Source organism: Mastomys coucha, unplaced genomic scaffold (assembly GCF_008632895.1).
Source record: "Mastomys coucha isolate ucsf_1 unplaced genomic scaffold, UCSF_Mcou_1 pScaffold1, whole genome shotgun sequence".
Classification (NCBI taxonomy): Eukaryota; Metazoa; Chordata; class Mammalia; order Rodentia; family Muridae; genus Mastomys; species Mastomys coucha.
The window spans coordinates 64919701-64938883 of record NW_022196891.1 but is presented as its reverse complement, the minus strand read 5'-3'; the positions used below and the strand labels follow the sequence as shown (position 1 = coordinate 64938883).

Here is a 19183-nt window from a genome sequence, read left to right as displayed (position 1 = left end):
CTGGCCTTGAACTCAGAAATCTGCCTGCCTCTGCCTCCCAAGTGCTGGGATTAAAGGTGTGTGCCACCCCTACCCAGCTTTTTGTTTGTTTTGTTTGTTTGTTTGTTTTGACACAGGTTTTCATTCTGTAGTCCAGGCTGGCCTTGAACTTATTATACAGCTTCTGAGGCTGGCCTTGACCTTGTAGGGACCTTTCTGCTTCAGACTACCAGGCATTAGGATTACAGACATGAGCCACTTTAACTCGTTTATTTAAATGAATGATAATGCCTTTGCAAAATCTAACTTTCCCAGCTACCCCTGAGATGTATCTTTCTAACTCTCAGGCTCTGTTTGACTCGCCCTCCTTGGATGTGCTTTTAGAAAAGAAAGTGAATAAACAAGCCACACTCATTCTGAAAGGCTGGAAATGGCACATACGTTCCAACTGCCACCTCTGAAGCCCGAGCACCCACGACCAGGTAATACTACATGAGTCCCTTCTCTGCTCCCCCTGGGCTTTGATCTTGCATATGTAGTTCACACAGCACGTGACTTCTCTGCATGATGTAGCCTATATACCCACTACCCTGATTTCCTGGGTGTCAGGGTAACAGACTCTAAGAAATTCTCTCACATAATTTTGAAGACTAACCAGTCCCAGGATCTGCAAACGAGCTCCAGGAAAGGTCATGCTATAGTCTGAAGACCAGCAAGCTGAAGACTGAGAAATAGCCAATGTGTCGGCTGGAGACCAAAGGCGGGAAAAATATTACATACACACAGCCCCAGGACTAGAGAGGCCACTCAATGGACAAAGTGGCTGTTGTACAAGCATGAGTTTAGATCTTCAACAGTCATGTAACTGCCATATGTGGTGGAGTTCTTCTGAACGCCACCCCCACCCAACCTAAGAATGAAGGTGGACTGATCCTATGGACCACTGGCCAGCCTGCCTAGCTAAGAAACTACTCCAGGCTCAGACCCTGTGTCAAAAAGTAAGGTTGAGAACTGACTGAGGAAGAAACAGCAGGCTGACTTGTAGCCTCCACACTTGCCCACCCACAGAAACACACACACACACACAACTCCTAGGTTGTAGAATTGTTAGACATCTGGAAGAAGAGTTCTTTCTTACTCATTTGGATTACCAGCCTTTTTTTCTAATCTAACCTTCAGGTGATCAGATGGTAACTGTCCATATTAGAGTTCGTACGCTGGTTTATTCATTCTACCTATGAGTAACCTATAAATGTTAGCCTCATCAAAAACTGTCATAGAAACATTCATAATAATGTATATGCAAACTGAGCATCATAAAGACTACCCATGCAGCCGGGCAGCGGTGGCACACGCCTTTAATCCCAGCACTTGGGAGGCAGAGTCAGGCAGATTTCTGAGTTCAAGGCCAGCCTGGTCTACAGAGTGAGTTCCAAGACAGCCAGGGATACACAGAGAAACCCTGTCTCGAAAAACCAAAAAAACAAAAACAAACAAACAAACAAACAAAAAACAGAAAAAAAAAGAAAAAAGAAAAAAGAAAAGAAAAGAAAGAAAGAAAAAGAAAAGAGAGACTACTAATGCTAGCTCCCTCCTCTCCCTTCCCCCCTCCCCATGCAAGTTCACAGAAGGAAGGAACAGGGAGTCCTGGCTGTTTACATGGAGAAAGGTATTGTCTATAAAAGTTTTATTCCTAAATCCTCACTTCCAATGCTCCATACCCTTCTTGCTGTGCCCTTGTGGTAATTCCCATTGGAATAGGGGCAGCCTTGTTTCTCCATTCACCAATAATGGAATTATCTGAATGGTTTTCTTTGGTCATGCTGTCTATGGGGGAAATCATCTTGATTATGTTCATTGAGGTGAGGAGACCTGTGGTGTGGGCGGCGTTGTCCTTGGGGCGGGGTTACTGGATCGTATAATGGTGGAGAAAAGGAAGCTGAGCATTAGTGGTAGCATTAGTCAGTGCTGCTCTCGGCTTCTTGACTATGGCTACAATGGATCTCAACTTCCTCACAACCCTGGACGGACTGAGCCAAAACAAACTCTTTCTCCCATGAGTTGTTTTGGTCCAGAGATTATTTTTTATCACAGCAACAGGAAAAGACACTAAGACAGCACTCATTTGAAAGACCATGAAGAACCATTTCCTGATTAGCTGTTGATAACAGAAATTATTTTTCGTTAAAGAATTTTTTTTTTTTTTTATTTCGAGACAGGGTTTCTCTGTGTAGCCCTGGCTGTCTTGGAACTCACTCTGTAGACTAGGCTGGCCTCGAACTCAGAAATCCACCTGCCTCTGCCTCTCAAGTGTTGGGACTAAAGGCGTGCGCCACCACTGCCTGGCTCATTAAATAATTTTATTTCATGTGTATGTGTGTTTTGCCTATGTCTATGGATGTATTTCACATGTGTGCAGCATCAGAAGATGCCTTAAAATATCCTGGATACAGATATTGGATACCCTGGAGCAGGAGTTATAGGTAATTCTGAGCTACTATATGGGCACTGAGAACCAAATTCGGGTTCTCTGTGAGAGCAGGAAGTGCCCTTAATCACTGAGCATTCCAGCCTGGGGATTGTATTTTCATATAACATTATTATAGCAGTGGCCAACCAGTCTAAGAGAGGAAAGCTGCCAATCTTAGAAGAAAGACAAGGTCCTCTAGCCATCCTGGGGGTGCCACAGAGTACAGGGACACAGGTATGCTGTGTGACAACACCTTTTCTCCACTGCAGCAGGAGACACTCAGAATGCAGGTCAAGTTTTCACCTTGACTCCTCTTTGTCTCAGACACACATGGCTGTATGGATTCCTAGTTCTAGATTTGTCTGCGTGCGGTGCCTGCCTCTTTCCCCTCCATTGAAAACACTCAGCAAAGACTTGCCCTGATCATTTCTGCATCCCCTTTAACAGAAGCATATAGTATCTCATTGCCTAGATACTTGTTTGTATGTGTACATAAGCGTTCATGTGTGCACATATGTACTGAGGCCACAGGTTGACAGAGGTGGCCACAAAGCCCTCAGAGGTCCTCCTGTCTCCACCTTCCCAGCACTGGGACTGCAGGCACACGCTGCCAAGTCCCACCCTCTTTGGGTGGAGGCCGGGGATCTGAAAATAGTTTAGATGCTTGTATGGCAAGCACTTTGCTGGAAGAGCCATTTCTTCAAACCCCTAGATCATTGGTCCTCAACTTTCCCAATGTTGTGGTCCTTTAATACAGTTCCTCATGTTGTGGTGACCCTCAACCATAAAATTATTTTCATTGGTACTTCATAACTGTTATGAGTCATAATGGAAATATCTGTATCTTCTGATGGCCCTAGGTGGTCCCTATGAAAGAGTTGGTCGAGCCTCAAAGGGGTTGCGACCCACAGGCTGAGAACCACTGCCCTAGATACTCATTGAAGTAGAAGAACGAAAGGGGTTTACAAACACCCCCAGAGAGGTGTTGAGATCACAGCCATTAAGCCCACCAGGAGTGTGTCCCTGTGGTCACAATCTCTTAGACCACAAGTTGTTGTAAGGTCACAGGATCTCTTGAACTGTAGGCACTGAGAGTGAGGTTCTGAAAGAGAACAGGCTCCAGAGGCAATGCAATTGCTTCAGCAAACCCACCGTGAGCACTTGCCTATGGCTCCAGCTCAAGCTGTGAGTCTGGTCTGTGATCAACCCCCTAGAAGCAGCCTTAGGCTTCAAAGATGGCTAAACTAGCCTTGAAGAGATAGAACCTACCTGAGAGCTGGGTGGAGCCACCAAGTTGATTCCTGGAGGAGCTGCCAATGCTCCTGAAGGTGGTCCCATGGCCGAAGTGATGACTCTATAGGGAGAGCCAAGAGCATTGAGGGGGGTTCCCACAGCACTCAACGTCCGGGGTGCACTCACTGGGGTGTCTGTGTAGCTGGGGTGGCTGTCCATTGGCTTCCCCGTGGGCAAGGCTACTGATGGGCTCATGGATGTGGAGCCAGTGTGACCAGGGGAGCCTGTGAAAGGAAAAGCACCCAGTGAGACATTGAGGAAGCAACTATAGGGCTCCTGTGGGCACAGAGATCTAGCCCATCATGAAGTTTGTTTCCTGGGTCCTTCCCCTCTTTATGGCCACTCCTACAAATGCTAGCTGCTCAGATAAGCAAGGTGCAGGTACAGGACAGGGCCTGGCCTAGGAGAGGGAAACTCATTGACGGCTTAGTTCTCTGAGGTTACCTCTGGATACCCTGTAGCCAGACCAAGATGCAACACAAGTACAAACCACAAGTCTTGGGCCAGTCAGTCAGGAAGGGTAAGTCAATGCCCATGTGAAGAGCAGAGGGAACATGTGCCAGAGCATCGCCAAGATGCCCTTCTTCAATCCACTCCCCCGTATGCCAACTGGCATGACTGAAATGGCTCTGTGGGTACCAGGGCCTGGGAAGTACAAGAAGACTCAGGAAGATGGTCCTTTCACCTCCAGGGACAGGGTTCTACGTCCTTAGCACCTGTGGAAGAGGTTCTGGGAGCACGGGAGTAGTGACCTAGTGATTATAATAAGCTACTCTTCTAGGCTCAGTTGAACCATGTTCCCTGTAGCCAGTAACTAACAGCAAGATGAAAGAGATGGGTAGGTGCTTTCCTGTTGTCTTGAGAGCCCACCATGGAACACTCTCTCCAGCCATGACATAAAGCCTAGTCTCTGTCGAGAAAACACAGCCAGAGCAGCCCACCCTGAGCAGCTGATCTGAAAGGTCAGAGGCAAAGACACGTGCAAAATCGCTGCCCTCAGCTCCATCGTGCACCTTGTTGTACACAGGGACAAACAATGAGAAAGTGGAGTGGTCAGGGAATATGGGCTGCAGGAGAAGCTGCCCAGTTCCACACCCCTTCTGTGAGGTGCACTCTGTGTGAGGTAGGTTGGGTTCCGAGCAATAATTACTAGGATTAGGAGACAGGGAACAAAACTTCCCCATTAAAGTTCTGGAGTTGAGCAAGAGGCATCAGAAAGTAACTGTGGAATTGGTCGTAAGCATAAATACCCACTAGGAAAATACCCACCTGGAGTTTCCCTTGGCCCTTCTGCTTCCTCAGTTAAGGTCTACCTAAGCAAAGTTACTCTAGGGCTGGCAAGATGGCGCATTTGGGAAAGGCACAAAAAGCTAGGTCTAGAGACGGAAGTTCAAACCATAGAACACACATAGTAGAAGGAAAAAAAGAAGCTGGATCCAACAAATTGTCCTTTGACTCTCTATACATGTATGTGGCATGTGGGTTTACATATTTAAACACACACACACAACACGCACTGAATGGATGGATGGATGGATGGATGGATGGATGGATGGATGGATGGATGAGGAAACAATTGTATGCTGAGAACAATCTCAACTCAAGACCCCACATTCATTCACATCTGGGCCCAACATCCCACTTTTTTCTAAAATTATCATTCTGAGGGAAATCATTTAAACTTTTCTAGAAGCAATAAGTTAATTTTAGAGAAATACGAAGGGTAATGGCTAATCTTCATTGTCAACTTGACTAGGCTGAGAAGATTCACCTGAGCAAGTCTGTTTTCAGAGAGGTTTAACTGAGGAGGAAAAACTCACTCTAAATGTAGGCCTCATAGGCCACAGATGGATGGGGGTTCTGAAGTAAATAAAAGGAGCAAGAAAGGACAATGCCCAATGGGTACTGGCATTCCTCTTTCTCTGCTCCCTGCTCTGTTTAGATGAGAAAGCAGGCCCCACATCACAAACAGAGGCTAGTCATGCCACACTGGCCCCCACTGCTGTTCTGGATTGCAACCCCTGAACTTGGAGCCAAAATAAATCCATTTCCCTTAAGAGGTTGCTTCTACCCAGGTACTTTGTCATGGAAATGAACCAAGGAACAACACACCATGGAGAGAGTTCAGTGCCTTTGAAAGGAAGGAAGGAAGGAAGGAAGGAAGGAAGGAAGGAAGGAAGGAAGGAAGGAAGGAAGGAAGGAAGGGAGGGAGGAAGAAAGGGAGGAAGAAAGGGAGGAAGGAAGGAAGGAAGGAAGGGAGGGAGGGAGGGAGGAAGGAAGGGAGGGAGGGAGGAAGGAAGGGAGGGAAGCCGAGTTAGGAGAGGGGAGGGCCTATTGTTACTGCAGCTAGCAATTAAAAGGGGGGAGATGTTGAGAAACTTTTGGGGTGCTGCTTGGCAGGAAACTGACATTAGGCCATGACAAAGAAGTAAGTTCAGGCAGGGACCTGACATTGGCCAAGGACAAGGAAGTAAGAATCTGATTTTAGGGTGGAACAAAGGAGTAGGCTCTGAAATCTTGATCATCCTTAGAAACGTCGTCACAGGAGTGATCATGGGAGTTTGTGTTTATTGTTTTGCTTGTTCCTTGACTACTGTCTTGCTTGATTCCTCATTGTACTACTCGCCCTTAATACTTGCATGCAATTAAAATGGTATAAAAGCAGATTGGGAAAATTAAATTTGCCTTCAGTCTCAGAATTGACTGGGGTCATGCTAAAAAAAAAAAAAACAAAACAAAGCAATTTGACTGTGAAACTTCAGAGGCAGGGATTGAATGAAATTGTTGTTGGGATTGAATGAAATACTGATATCATGTCCAGTTTTTAACTGTCTTAGAGAGATAGGTGCAAGGCCAGCAAGAAGTCTCACTGCTGCCAAGGGCACCTGCTGCCAAGCCTGCGATTACCTGTCCAGGCCTCACATAGTAGGAGAGAATCAACTCCTGTAGGCCGCCTTCTGATGTCCCACATGTGCCATGTCACATGTATGCAGCAGGTGAACACACGCACGCACACACACACACACACACACACTTGCTCTCACACAAGCAAGAAAATAAATAAGATTTTTATTTTTTTTAAAAAAAAATTACTGTGGTTTATTTCTGATGTGTCCATGAGTCCAGAAGGGGTGGGCATTTTAAAACCAGACTTTCAAAAACAGTCAAATTCAAAGAGGCAAGTTCATCTTGCACAAATGCTTTTGGAGGTCTGACTCTCACAATGACCAAGCATTCTTGACAATGGTGGTTTTGCTTTTAGTAAAGATATTGAACTCTGCTGTGGGTTGGCCATGTATGTCCCTCTCAACCGCATCATGGAACTCAAATTTAAGGCTTGAGGACCTGAAGAGAGCCTCGGCTTACACCCTCATGAATGGATCAATGGGCTTCTTAAAGAAGCTTCAGAATGCTACGAGGCCTTCTAAATCTGCATGTGAGGATACAGTATTTCTCTCTTTTCCATCATAGGAGGATCAGAATTCAGAGTGCCACCATAAGAGTAGAAAGCCAGCCCTCCCTAGACGCTAAACCTGTCAGGGCTTTGATCTTAGAGTTTGAAGTCTCAAGAATTATATGCAAAAAAAAAAAGTCATTATTTATGAATTAGCCAGTCTAAGGTACAGCAGTAGGGATAAGCTGAAACAGTCGCTCCGTGTGAGGACCCAGCCCCTGCACCTTGCCTGCCTTATTAGCTCCCTGATCCTGCATCTTGATCTTCGATCACTTGTAATTAATACAACTGCCCAGAAACCTACAAAATGCCCTTAGACTACTCCACAGAGTTCATTTTTCTTTCTTCAACCAGCAGCATCTTTATAAAATGACTTTGCTGATGGAAATTCCTCAGGAGGTCACCTTCTGTCATGTTTTCTTTTCCTGGGCCCCATTTCTCCCAGCAAGGAGCTAGCGCTTGGTAACCTCTGTGGTCTTTCCAGCTAGCTCGTTCTGTGAGGGATGCCCGGAGCATAGGTTTCAAGCATTGGAGAGAAAGAACAGGCAACGGTCGTCTGGAATAGTCTGAGCTTAACCACTGGCTTTGGGGGGTAGGGGCTGCTATCACTTACGAGACTTTGTAAGGCCTTCAAGCTGTCCAGCAAGTATAGTTTAAGAAGCTGAGTGTCATCAGGAGCCAAACCGTGACAAGAATATACCGACTACCGAAAGAACACTATCACTTTCCAAAAGTCTACGTATGTTGTGGCCATGACTACAGTGCTATAGGGAAGACACAAGCTCTGACACAGAAAACTGACAGAGGTTGACCTCCAGGCTCCATTCTTACAGCCATGTAGATTCTTGTTTTCTTAAACAATGAACTTTACTTCCTCAGAGTTAATGGATGCTGAGAGTCCAGCATCGGGCATGGTCCATTCTCCTCCGTTTGCAGGTTAACCTCCTTGCTGCGTCCTCTGTATGTGCCTGCACTTGGGTCTCTTGCACTTCTTAGAACCTAAGTCCTGTTGGACTTTGCTGAGGAATTGTGTGGATTGATACAACCATGCCTGCCTCAGAGAACCCAAAAAGAGTGCCTGAAGTCCAGGGCCCAGGGGCAGCAGCTGGAAGACTTAGTACTAAGTAGGGGGTGTGAAAAGGCACTGCATGTAACTTGAGAGCACCCCACACCCCTCCAAGATTAGTTTTGTAGAGAGCAAAGGGCTGGGAATGTGGAGTGTGGCTCCATGACAGTGTATGCCTGCAGTGCACAAAACCTTGGCTTCCGGATCTAGCACTGAAAATAAATTAGTCCAATATAAGTGAAAAGTGAAAACTCTGGTAAGGATTTCAATTAGTAAGCACTGTTACAGGAACACCGGGTTTTGTTTGTTTGTTTTGAGACAGGGTTTCTCTGTGTAGTACTGGCTGTCCTGGAACTCTGTAGACCAGGCTGGTGTGGAATTTACAGAGATCTGTCTGCTGCTGCCTCCCAAGTGCTGGGATTAAAGGGGTGTGCCACCACTGGCTGGCCATACTGGGGTTTTTAATATTGAATTTTCTGAATGATTGGCTCATGAATAGCCTAATGTACTCTTCTGTCACTCCAGGGTCCCTTTCTTACATCCCCTCATATCCTCTCAAAACTCAGCCTGACATACAGGCCACCTTTGATGACTTCTTTTCAGGATTCCTGGTGACCAGGGGTCAGTCACCTCTTTGCTTGTCCCACCAGCACAGGCCACATCCACCTTGAACTAGCTGTGGATGTTATCCAGCACATCTGTAGACCCCAATGTCATGCCACAATGTCAGAAGGTTGGACACCCCTGCTGTAAACTACCATCATGGTTTATGTGCTCAAAATATGATTTGTTGGTTAATTATTGAACATTGAAACTTCTGTTATACATATATATGTATATATAGTATAACTAATATGTATAATATACTATATATCATATGTAACTAACATACTGTTATATATGAATATAGAATATATATGAATGTAGAACTAATAAACAAAAAATTATTTGAATAAGAAATCAGTGTTTATGGCCGGGCGGTGGTGGCACACACCTTTAATCCCAGCACTTGGGAGGCAGAGGCAGGCAGATTTCTGAGTTCGAGGCCAGCCTAGTCTACAGAGTGAGTTCCAGGACAGCCAGGGTTATACAGAGAAACTCTGTCTCAAAAAAACTAAAAAAAAAAAAGAAAAGAAAAGAAAAAAGAAAGAAAGAAAGAAAGGAAGGAAGGAAGGAAGGAAGGAAGGAAGGAAGGAAGAAATCAGTGTTTCAGATGGTTATTAGGCACAAAATTTGTGAGATCTCTGAACAGCAAATGAAGTGTGTGCACGTATAAAGAGAGAAAAAGCAAGAGAGAGGGAGGGAGGGAGAGGGAGAAGGAGAGGGAGAGAAGAGGGAAAGAAATAGAAAACAGACAGAAAGAAAGCAGAGAAAGAGACAGATAGTTATTGAGAAAGAGAAGAGAGAAGTACCGGGACTTACAGAATTCTTACCAAGGTAAGGGGTTGCTTAGCAACCGATCCTCAGCCAATGAAAGTAAAATGTCAAGCCTGTGAGTCTTTCTGACTGGCCAGACAAGGGAGCGAATGGCTTGGCGTGGCGTGCCCACCCCTTTGCTGCTGTGCCAGGGTGGAGAGTTTGTTTTCCCATTGGCATCCCTCCTCAGGAGGGCAAGGAGCCTTGTCATGAGCCATTGATAACGGCTAATGCCCACCCACGGGGAAGGGGGCAGCTTCTCAGAACTGGATTCTCCACAATAAGCTGGAGTGAGGGGGAGAATCCTGGGGCTCTGCCCCACTCTGGTTTCTCCCACGGTGGGGACAAGCCCACACCCAAGCCTTCCCTCCTTTCATCCAGTAGAAGGATATTGTGCCCAAGCTGACAATCTGAATATGCGATGCCTGGCTTATTCTTTGTTTAAGAGAAACGTACACATCCTTTCCCTACTTGGCTCTGAACACACAGGCAGGCTGCTGAGCGAGATCAGCAGGGGGACTGCCTGATGAGGGGCTTTAATTGACACTTTTGTGTTGTCTCCTCTCCTGAATGACAATAATAGCTAATATTATTGAGGAACTGCCAGGAGCCAGACAGAGCTCTCAACACTTTCCATACATTAACTCACCTCATGCCAACAGCACTTGGATGTTCATCCTTAGATTTTTTTTTTTTTTACTAGTTTGTATTCATTGTATGGATCAGTGGGCTCCGTTATGACACTCTCGTGCACACACGTGTGTCAGACACTTTGAGGCTGACACTCTTATTGTCTCTGTTTGTGTGGGTGTAAAGCCTTCAAGACAGTGGGATCAAACAAGTTGCATAAAGGGAATAAGGCGTTTGAGACCGAGGAGAGCAACCGGACTTAGGTTTAATCCAGTGCTTCTGGATGTACAAGAGTAGCTGCCAGCCGGGCAGTGGTGGCGCATGCCTTTAATCCCAGCACATGGGAGGCAGAGGCAGTTGGATTTCTGAGTTCGAGGCCAGCCTGCTCTACAGAGTGAGATCCAGGACAACCAGGGCTACACAGAGAAACCCTGTCTCGAAAAAATAAACAAAAAGAGTAGCTGCCAGCAGATTCCTAAGATGTACCCTCTTTCTTCCTGATCCAGCTCTTGGCCCCTCTCAGGATCCTGACCCTGACTAGAATACTCCTAGTCCTGACTCCAGCCCTTCATGGTCCCCTTCTGCAGGGCCCCTGTCCGACATAAGCACCCACGGGAGAGCCATCCTCTGAGTTAAGATTTCTCAGATACATCTTTACATTTGAATCCTTGTTGACCTTCTCCAAAGCACTTTCCCATCAATATCTGGGCTGGACGGAAAAGAAAATTTATACCCACTTGACTAAGGCAGAGCTGGATATCTACAGGTGTGGAAAATAAGGTATTAGAAATGACACTACCGGGAGATGAGGAGCCCGAGTTGAAGCAGGTCCAGCTAGGTCCTTTTGGCTAGGTTCCCTCCCTAGCCAAAGCCTTTCCTGGCTTTAATTTTTAGGAGGGAACAAACAGGAATTTGTCCAGAGTGGAAAACATGGAGAAATGAGCCTGCTGGCCTCTGGGGTGTTCTGCCCTGGTCTATGGCTATGGCCCTGGCCACTGAGATGGGAAGGAAGGGCAAGGCCAAAAAGATGCATTGCTGATGGCCTAATACAGCTGCTTGCTGCCCAGCTAGGACCAGAGGCAGAGGAAAGCAGCCTTGCCCAGCCTCTGTGGGCAGTTCTGCCTAAACTCCATCAATCCAGGAAGAGGCAGTGTGGTGGCTTCTTTCAGTGCTGGGAGGTGGGGGTGGGGTTGGAGGGATGAGTGCTTTTTCCCCCCCATCTTTTCTCTTTCCTCCACTTCCCCTCCCCTCCCCCATTCCTCCCAACTCCCTCTACTCCCGCCCTAAAATCTGTAATGATGGAGTGGTGAAAAGCAGGGAAAGATTGATAATCAGCCTCATTATTACCAGCATTATATATAATTATAGCAAAACCTCACTCATTTGGATCAATTGAGAGGAAAATCAGTTTAAATTCCTGACAAGTTGGCAGATTACTTTTAAATTACAATTTTATTACTTCCAAGTAACACACGTGAATAGTTTGTGTTTCAAGTACCGTAAGCTAATGGTTACTAAGTGGGGATTTTATAAAACCTGCTTTAAAAGACTCTTTTGTAATTAACACCCCGTTAATATGCTAATGACATTCCTACTATGCTTTTTAAATTGCTTGAAAACAGATGTATCTTAAATAGGCTCAACGCTTCTCTCGCCAGTTTATTTGCTTAACAAACCTTCTTTATTTTATTTTATTTTATTTTTGTAAATCAGCAAATACAAACTAGTTTATGCCATAGCCAGTTCTTTTACATTTATTATTTGTGAATGTGTACAGCTCCTGGCATGTGAATGCAGTCACATGTGAATGAGTGTATCAAGGCACGTGAGTGTGGAGGTCAGAGGACAACCTCGGTGTCAGTTTTCACCTTATTGGAGTCAAGCACTCTTTGGTGATGGTCATGGTGGCAGTGGAGGTATTTAGGTTCATTTTGTGACGCTGGCTTGCCCAGGAGCGTCCTCTCCGGGCTCCGCCTCCCCTTCCTCCTGGCTCCTCCTCCCGCTTGTGGCTCCTTTTCTCATCTCCCTGTAGAGACTGCAGTCCAGCTTATTGTTGTTGTTATTGTTGTTTTTGTTTTTGTTTTTTCGAGACAGGGTTTCTCTGTGTAGCCTTGGCTGTCCTGGAACTCACTCTATAGACCAGGTTGGCCTCGAACTCAGAAATCCGCCTGCCTCTGCCTCCCAAGTGCTGGGATTAAAGGCGTGCGCCACCATCGCCTGGCTGCAGTCCAGCTTTTAAGAGTCTTCTGGGAATTCTTACTCACATCCTCACACATTCAGAAAGTGCCATCTCCCCAATGTCCTATGACATTAATCACCTTTCTCAATTGCTTATGTCATAAATCAATAAGACTTTGTATATATATATATATATATATATATGTGTGTGTGTGTGTGTGTGTATGTATATATATATGTATATATATATATGTATATATATATATAAATTGCTTTTGATTAGGAACCAGACTTCTAAGACTTTAAGAACCACCTTGATTTATAAAAGAGGGAATGAGTTCAGAAACATCTTTGCTCAAGGCCACACATTGTAAACTTCCAGGTCTTCTGATTTCTCAAACCAAGCATATTGTAGTAGTCATGACATTCTTCATGAATCTAGGCTGCTATTTCCATAGCAACTGTTGGCTTTTGCAAAACCTTTTTTGAGTGCTATGTATGCGCCAGGCTCCAAGACAAACCTTTTAGATAGAACCATTCCCCTTGAGGCCACTGTCTGCTTCGTTCCAACTATAGTCTGGCACTGAGTGGTTTGTAAGGTAAGACTTAGCCCCATTAGGCAGATCAGCAAACCAAGGTTCCTGATGACAATGTAGCTCTTTGAAGAGGCCTTGCTGTGATTTACTGCAGTCAGGACCGAGAATAGCTTAAACCTGGGTCTAACCTCACACCTCGTCTGTCCACCTGTCTTTCATAAGTTTTGCTGGCACATTACTGTCCCACCCAGGACCAATTTAAGCCAGGCTGGTCCAGACGGGTATGATGTTGCCCCCTAACAAATAATATGTACCAGGGGGTCTTCCTTACAAAAGAGGGGCTTTAATTGTCTCTACCCCACAAGCAAGGCTCATATTCTGTTAGCATATATACCATGAGCCCTTCTAGTCACATGCCAACAGGAGTCCGAGGCAGATGCATGAGGGTGCTGGGAAATAACTTTTTCAGTGCTGATGTCTCTGAACATTAACCCTACCCTTCAAAGCTCTATAACCCACGGCCTCCATCTCCCTGGACTTCTTGGTCAAGGTCTCCCAGCCTCTCAATAAGGACAGACTTTTCCCAAAGACCGTAGTCATCTTATGTTACCGTAAGCTGCATTCCTATACAATATTGCCCCTGGCTTCATCTGTTGTTGGGTTCTAAATACCTGAACTTTTCAGGTCAAGACACTTAAATTCAGCCTGAGGGAACCTTCCAGAAATAATGGAGCCTCAAATATTTTCAAGACTTTGTGTGTGTCCAGCAGGCCAAGCAGGGGACAGGTCCTCTGCTCCTGTGTCCTACACACACCAGGTTTTAGATCTTATGCTGGATGGATGGATGGATGGATGGATGTGGATGGATGGTTGGATGGATGGATGGATGGATGGATGGATGGATGGATGGATGGATGGATGGACCAGCATTATCCCATCAGTACAGGGTACTACTTCCCAGCTCTCTGGCCTCTGCTTTGCTCCCCTCATTGCTGGGGCGTGAAAACACGGGTGCTCCAGACCCCCAAGCCCTCCATGAGGCTCCTTCCCCTTCACACTCCTGACTAGTAAAATGGCAAAGAAAGACAAAGATGATGAGTCTCAGAAATGAAATTCAAGCAAACAGCCTAAAATATTTATTGAGCACTCTCTCTCTGCTGGTCCTCTAACTTCTTGTAAATGCTCCTTTGATTTAAAGATCACAGGTTTCTCCATTTTTAGAGTTCAAATATTAATTCTGAAATCCTGACCTTTAACCTGGAAATCCTTACTGTGCCCCACCCCTGCCCTCTTCTAGGCACAGCAGCTGACAGCCGGAGACAGGGGCTCCAGGCTTCTTAATTCAAAGGTGAGAAAACAGGGGTCAGGACTTAGCAAGGTCCCCTGCCCTGCTGACAAGGGCTTTGGAAGACCAGGGGTGGGAAGTCCCTAATCATGGCAGCCTCTTGAGCCCTTGCCTTGGAATGGTGTGCTAACCTGTAGTTGTCTGGAAGCAGGAGCCAAATCCAGGTCACGCCTACTTCAGCATGTCCCGGTGTACAGTCTGACACTTTAAGGGCAGACATCCCTATTGTAAGGAAAAATGAACATACAGAATTCCAGCCAGATTTAATGCCAGCCTCCAAATGGTGAATGGAAAAGAGGAACACACCTCCTGTTGCATATTTATGGTTTTCCATGCTCCAAAACAAACAAACAAACAAACAAAGCATGGAACCCTTACAACTGTAGGTCAACGTTTACCCACTTTGAGTGGCTAGCAGGGGAGGGAAGGACTCTGTGGCTTAGCTCTGCCTGCCCCTGCTGCTTTCTCCCCAGTCAGACTGCTCCAAAGGAACTGAGAAAATGAATTTGAAGATGATACACATGCCCCCGATCCCGGCCAGGCCACATGTGCTTTCTTAAGACTCTCCTACAGTCACTGGATGATCAGGGACAGATGACCTATGGGATGCTCTGTCTGAGAACTCTGCTCCCGTAACAGAGGAAGCAGAAGAATAGTGTTTTACAACCAGGGTGTTGGAAATCACGACTCATGGAAAGGCAATCAGAAATGGAAATAAAACTTCTCTAGAGAGATTCTCCTAGGGACTGGCGGCCTTGCTGGAGCACGGCCATATCTATAACTGCTTCTCACTACAAGGGTTGATGTAAGAACCTTTCACAGATGCAGTATAGCCTGTAAAAATGGATACTGCTTACTGTCTGGCCAACTCCTGCCCCATAATGGAAAAATCCGACACATGTTAAAATAAACTGTGGTCCACATAGAGGGGAAACAAGATTAACCTCTGTTTCGTGCTATGAACCATAATCAAGTTGTAAATAATACAGGAAAAAATAAGTAAGTTATTCTTACAAATAACACCCCATTCCAGGAGGATCTGGAACTCCTTTCTACCTCCTACTCCACCCTCCCTCTCTCCCTGGGTGTGGCCACAGTGTAAGATTAAGTTTAGCAGCTCTGGCCTAAATCACCTGGACTAGCATCCTGCCTGGACTCCTGCTCCTTACTTGTGAGATGACCTCAGTTTGTCCAAGCACTTAAGAGTTCTGCTTTCCTGTCTACAAAGTGTGGGAGATGATAACGGTGTCTTATCTCCAAGGATCCCAGAGAGCACCAACTAGTATATGCAGGTAGTGCCCCCAGAGAGCGCTTGGCACACAGTAGGTGCCTGGTAAATGCTATTGCTTTCTCTCTTTTGTGAGGATGACTGAGATCAGGTTGGGACCATCTCACGAAAGCCATCTAAGCCTAGGAATTCTAAAAACTAAAGTCTTCCACTTTCTGAATCTATGTCGTCTACTTTCATACCGAAGAGAACAGCATCTTCTCTCAGAAGCCCCAACATCAGACACTCAGGGCTAAAGCCTGGCTCTCCTCAGGCTCCGGTGCAATGCCGTAGGGAAAGTGAAAGACTTTCGTTTCCTCTTGGTTTCTATTGATCTGTAATATTGCAAATGGCTTCAGAAAATAGTTATCCTAAATGTGCTCCTTCCAACATCTCATAAACAGTTATTCCATCCTACACAAACCCTAACCACTTACGCCCATGGTAGCTTTCAATTAACCACCCACACATCTGCAGAGGGGGAAAAAATGTGTTCTGGAAAATACGCACGTGTGTGTATATGCATATATACACAAACACTGCCAGCTCTGCTCTCCTTTTTGTAGCTATTCTCAAGTTGAAAGGGAGAAGTTTCTACATCAATAGCCAGGTCAGGTGGGCAGGACTCTTACAAATTAGGAGGTCCCCAAGCAGCCATCAGGTCACTGTTGCTCCTAAGCTATTCTGCAGTCCGAGATCAGCTGGATCATCTAGGCTGGAGTGAGGTGGACTGCTGCCCCTATCCTTGAAAAAGTGTGTCGGCTTTAAAAGCAGTGAGAGGCAGCTCTGCACAGCACAGACCTGCAGCCGGACTGTCTAGCCTTAAGGGCCAGCTGTGCCATTTTCCGGCTTTACCTCCCAAAGTCTTCTGCTACTCTTCTCTAAAGGAAGTAGGAAAGCAAGCAGGGTCAGCCAGCCTACTTGATTGTTGGGTTGGCCCCAGCAGAGTACTGATAGCTAGCTGGTCCCTGTGTTGTAGGTGCTTGTCACCTCTGCCCCTTAGCTTCTTCCCCCTGGGATTAGTGCACAACTGGATGGGGAATCACAAAGTTTTGTCTCAAATCTTGCAAGGGGAAGCATCCTGGGAAAACAAGGGTTTTTTTTTTGTTTTTTTGGTTTTTTTGTTAGTTTGTTTTGGTTTTGGTTTTTGTTCTTTTTTCTGCACAGTTGGCAACCCAAGACTTAAGCAAGAAGGAGAAAACAGTTCTTCTAGCATACAGGGCAGAGTCCAAGCTCAGAGAGTGGGCACTTTGTGGGTCCCTGGGGGCACTGGCCCTTAGCTTCTCTGTAGGCACATCGTAAGCACGGCCCAGACATGAATATTACTTCCCAACAGTGACATTGGTGCTCTAGACATTCTTACAGCAACCCAGAACCTTCTGCGGGTCTGTTTGCTAATGTGTGAAAGAGCAGGAGTTACCTACCAATGTACTTATGAAGGCAAAGGCATTGTGGCTGCAGGTGGTATTCCCAGGTTTCCTAAGCGGGCAGTGGGATCCATCTCCTGCACTACATCCACTAAATACAGTTTTTTTACAGAAGGGGCAATCCTTTGGCTTTGAGTGTAGGCCTCCTCTTAACTGGCTCATGCAAACAAAATGGAAAACATCAACACAACCAAGCAAAACAAACCATTCCTCTCCTAGGCATGACAACAAAAAGCACCATTAGAAGCAAGCATTTAAATATCCCTTTCCCGTGTTATGCCAGATCTGAAATCCGATGACACTAAAGACTGGAGTCTCCACAGTTATGACAATTGAAGCCAGCAAAGCACGTGGGCTTTTGCAGATTTAGTTGTACATTTTTCCAGATCCCCAATTCATTATTCTACAGTAATATCTGGTATTTAAGTTAATTTGCATCTTGGCTTCTGAGCAAAATGAGAGGAATGGAAATATTAATTTGTATTTGGTACCAAATGTATAGATAACACTTTTTTTTATGGACTAGCTATCTCATTTAATTCTCAAAACAAAACTCTAAGAATGAAATAACAAATTCCATTTTAGAGACTGAAGATGTGAAGGCCCAGAGAGGTTCGGTGGATTTCCTGAGATCTCAAAGATAAATGATAAAAAAACTAAGGACCAAAGACAGTGGTCTCATCCTCTCTGTCTCTTTGTGTGTGTGTGTGTGTGTGTGTGTGTGTGTGTGTGCATGCATCTCTGTCTCTTCCTCTGTGGGTGTATGTTTGTGTTTGTGTGTGTATGTGCATGAACACACACACACACACTTGTTTCTTGTTGCTACGTCAAGTGAAAGCAATTCTACTTTAAATGAGAGTATGATGCATTTCTGAAAACACTTTGCAACTCTACCCTTGGATTAATCTCCACCTTCCTTTAGGCCTGGGCTTGTTGTCTTACCCAAATGAGACAGCATTCTAGACCCTCCCTAAGGAATTCTAGACTAGTCCCTCTTTCTTCTGCTGTTTTGAAGCTATCATTTCACAGACCTTGAGGGTCTCAAGAGTCTAGCCGAAGACAAACATGACCCTCAAACAACCAAGCTCACGAACAAGGGGAAAAGCTGCTCTCAGCCTTGAAGAGGCCAGACCTGGGAGTAGAGAAGGGCCAAGACGACATCCCTGAGGTTGCACGCCAGGCCATATTATTGGCCGCCACTCTCCACCATCAAATTAGTCCAAATAACTTGAGCTCTACCTTGTGCTAATTCCCATGTCCTCTTGCCCCTGGGACCAATCAGCAATCTTCTAATGCTTCTGCCACTGTGCACAGTACAGCATTACTGTGTGTACTTAACGAGATTACCCCAGTGCAAAGGGTAGTGTGTCATTCAGTCAGTCTCCGGGGCTCATAAGTGTGTCCCAGTACCTCACAGAGGACTCAGTCCGGTAAAGAAGGCAAACTTTCCTCCCAGGCCTTTGGATAAACTGGCTGCCTGTTCACAGGGGAGGTCAAGAGAGCAGGGACTTCAGTTCTTAAGATCTTGAAAAATCTACCTGCTTTATCCTGTCTGCCAGGATCCATAGAGCAAGGTCTCTGACTTTGGTTCCTAGAACATGAACTCCATGCCATCTCTAGGCACATGAGACGTCAGTTGGTTTGGCTGCTGGTTGCATTCACACGTGGCTGGGTGTCTGGACTACCCCTGTCCCTGAAGGGAGGGGTCCTTCAAGACAGATGTGCCCCAGCATGAAGGCAGCCAGTGAACTCAGCCTCCCGCCGGAGCTTCTGGGGGAAGTGAGGGACTACCCTGCCTGGCTCTGCTACTTGGAGCCTCAGTTTGCAGGTTCTGAGAGCTTGGCTTTCCCTACCCCCAGCCCTAGATCTCGACCCCCAGGGCGGAAATGGAAGACAGCAACCCTTGCTGTGGAATTGGGGGCAGCAGCAGGGGAGGAGAGAAGAGGTTATTAGCAAATCAAAAGGGAAGAAAGCAGGGAGGAAAACAGGGTGGCAAATTAAAGGGCTATGTTTCCTTTTTGAAAATCCAACTGTAAAGAAATGAGCTTTTTAAGTAAAAACAATCTTGCCCTGGTTGAAAAGTATTTCCGGGACTTTTTGCCCAAGCAAAAACCTTTTACAT

General features: G+C 45.8%; 1 protein-coding gene across 1 annotated transcript in view; it reads right to left on the bottom strand.

The window, feature by feature from the left end:
- The window catches only part of Rxrg (retinoid X receptor gamma), a 44058-nt gene that overhangs the window by 24041 nt on the left and 834 nt on the right, over positions 1 to 19183 (bottom strand). The window contains exon 2 of the mRNA XM_031388518.1: positions 3719 to 3966. Within this exon, the coding sequence (XP_031244378.1) occupies positions 3719 to 3966 (248 nt within the window). The remainder of the gene's footprint in view (positions 1 to 3718; positions 3967 to 19183) is intronic.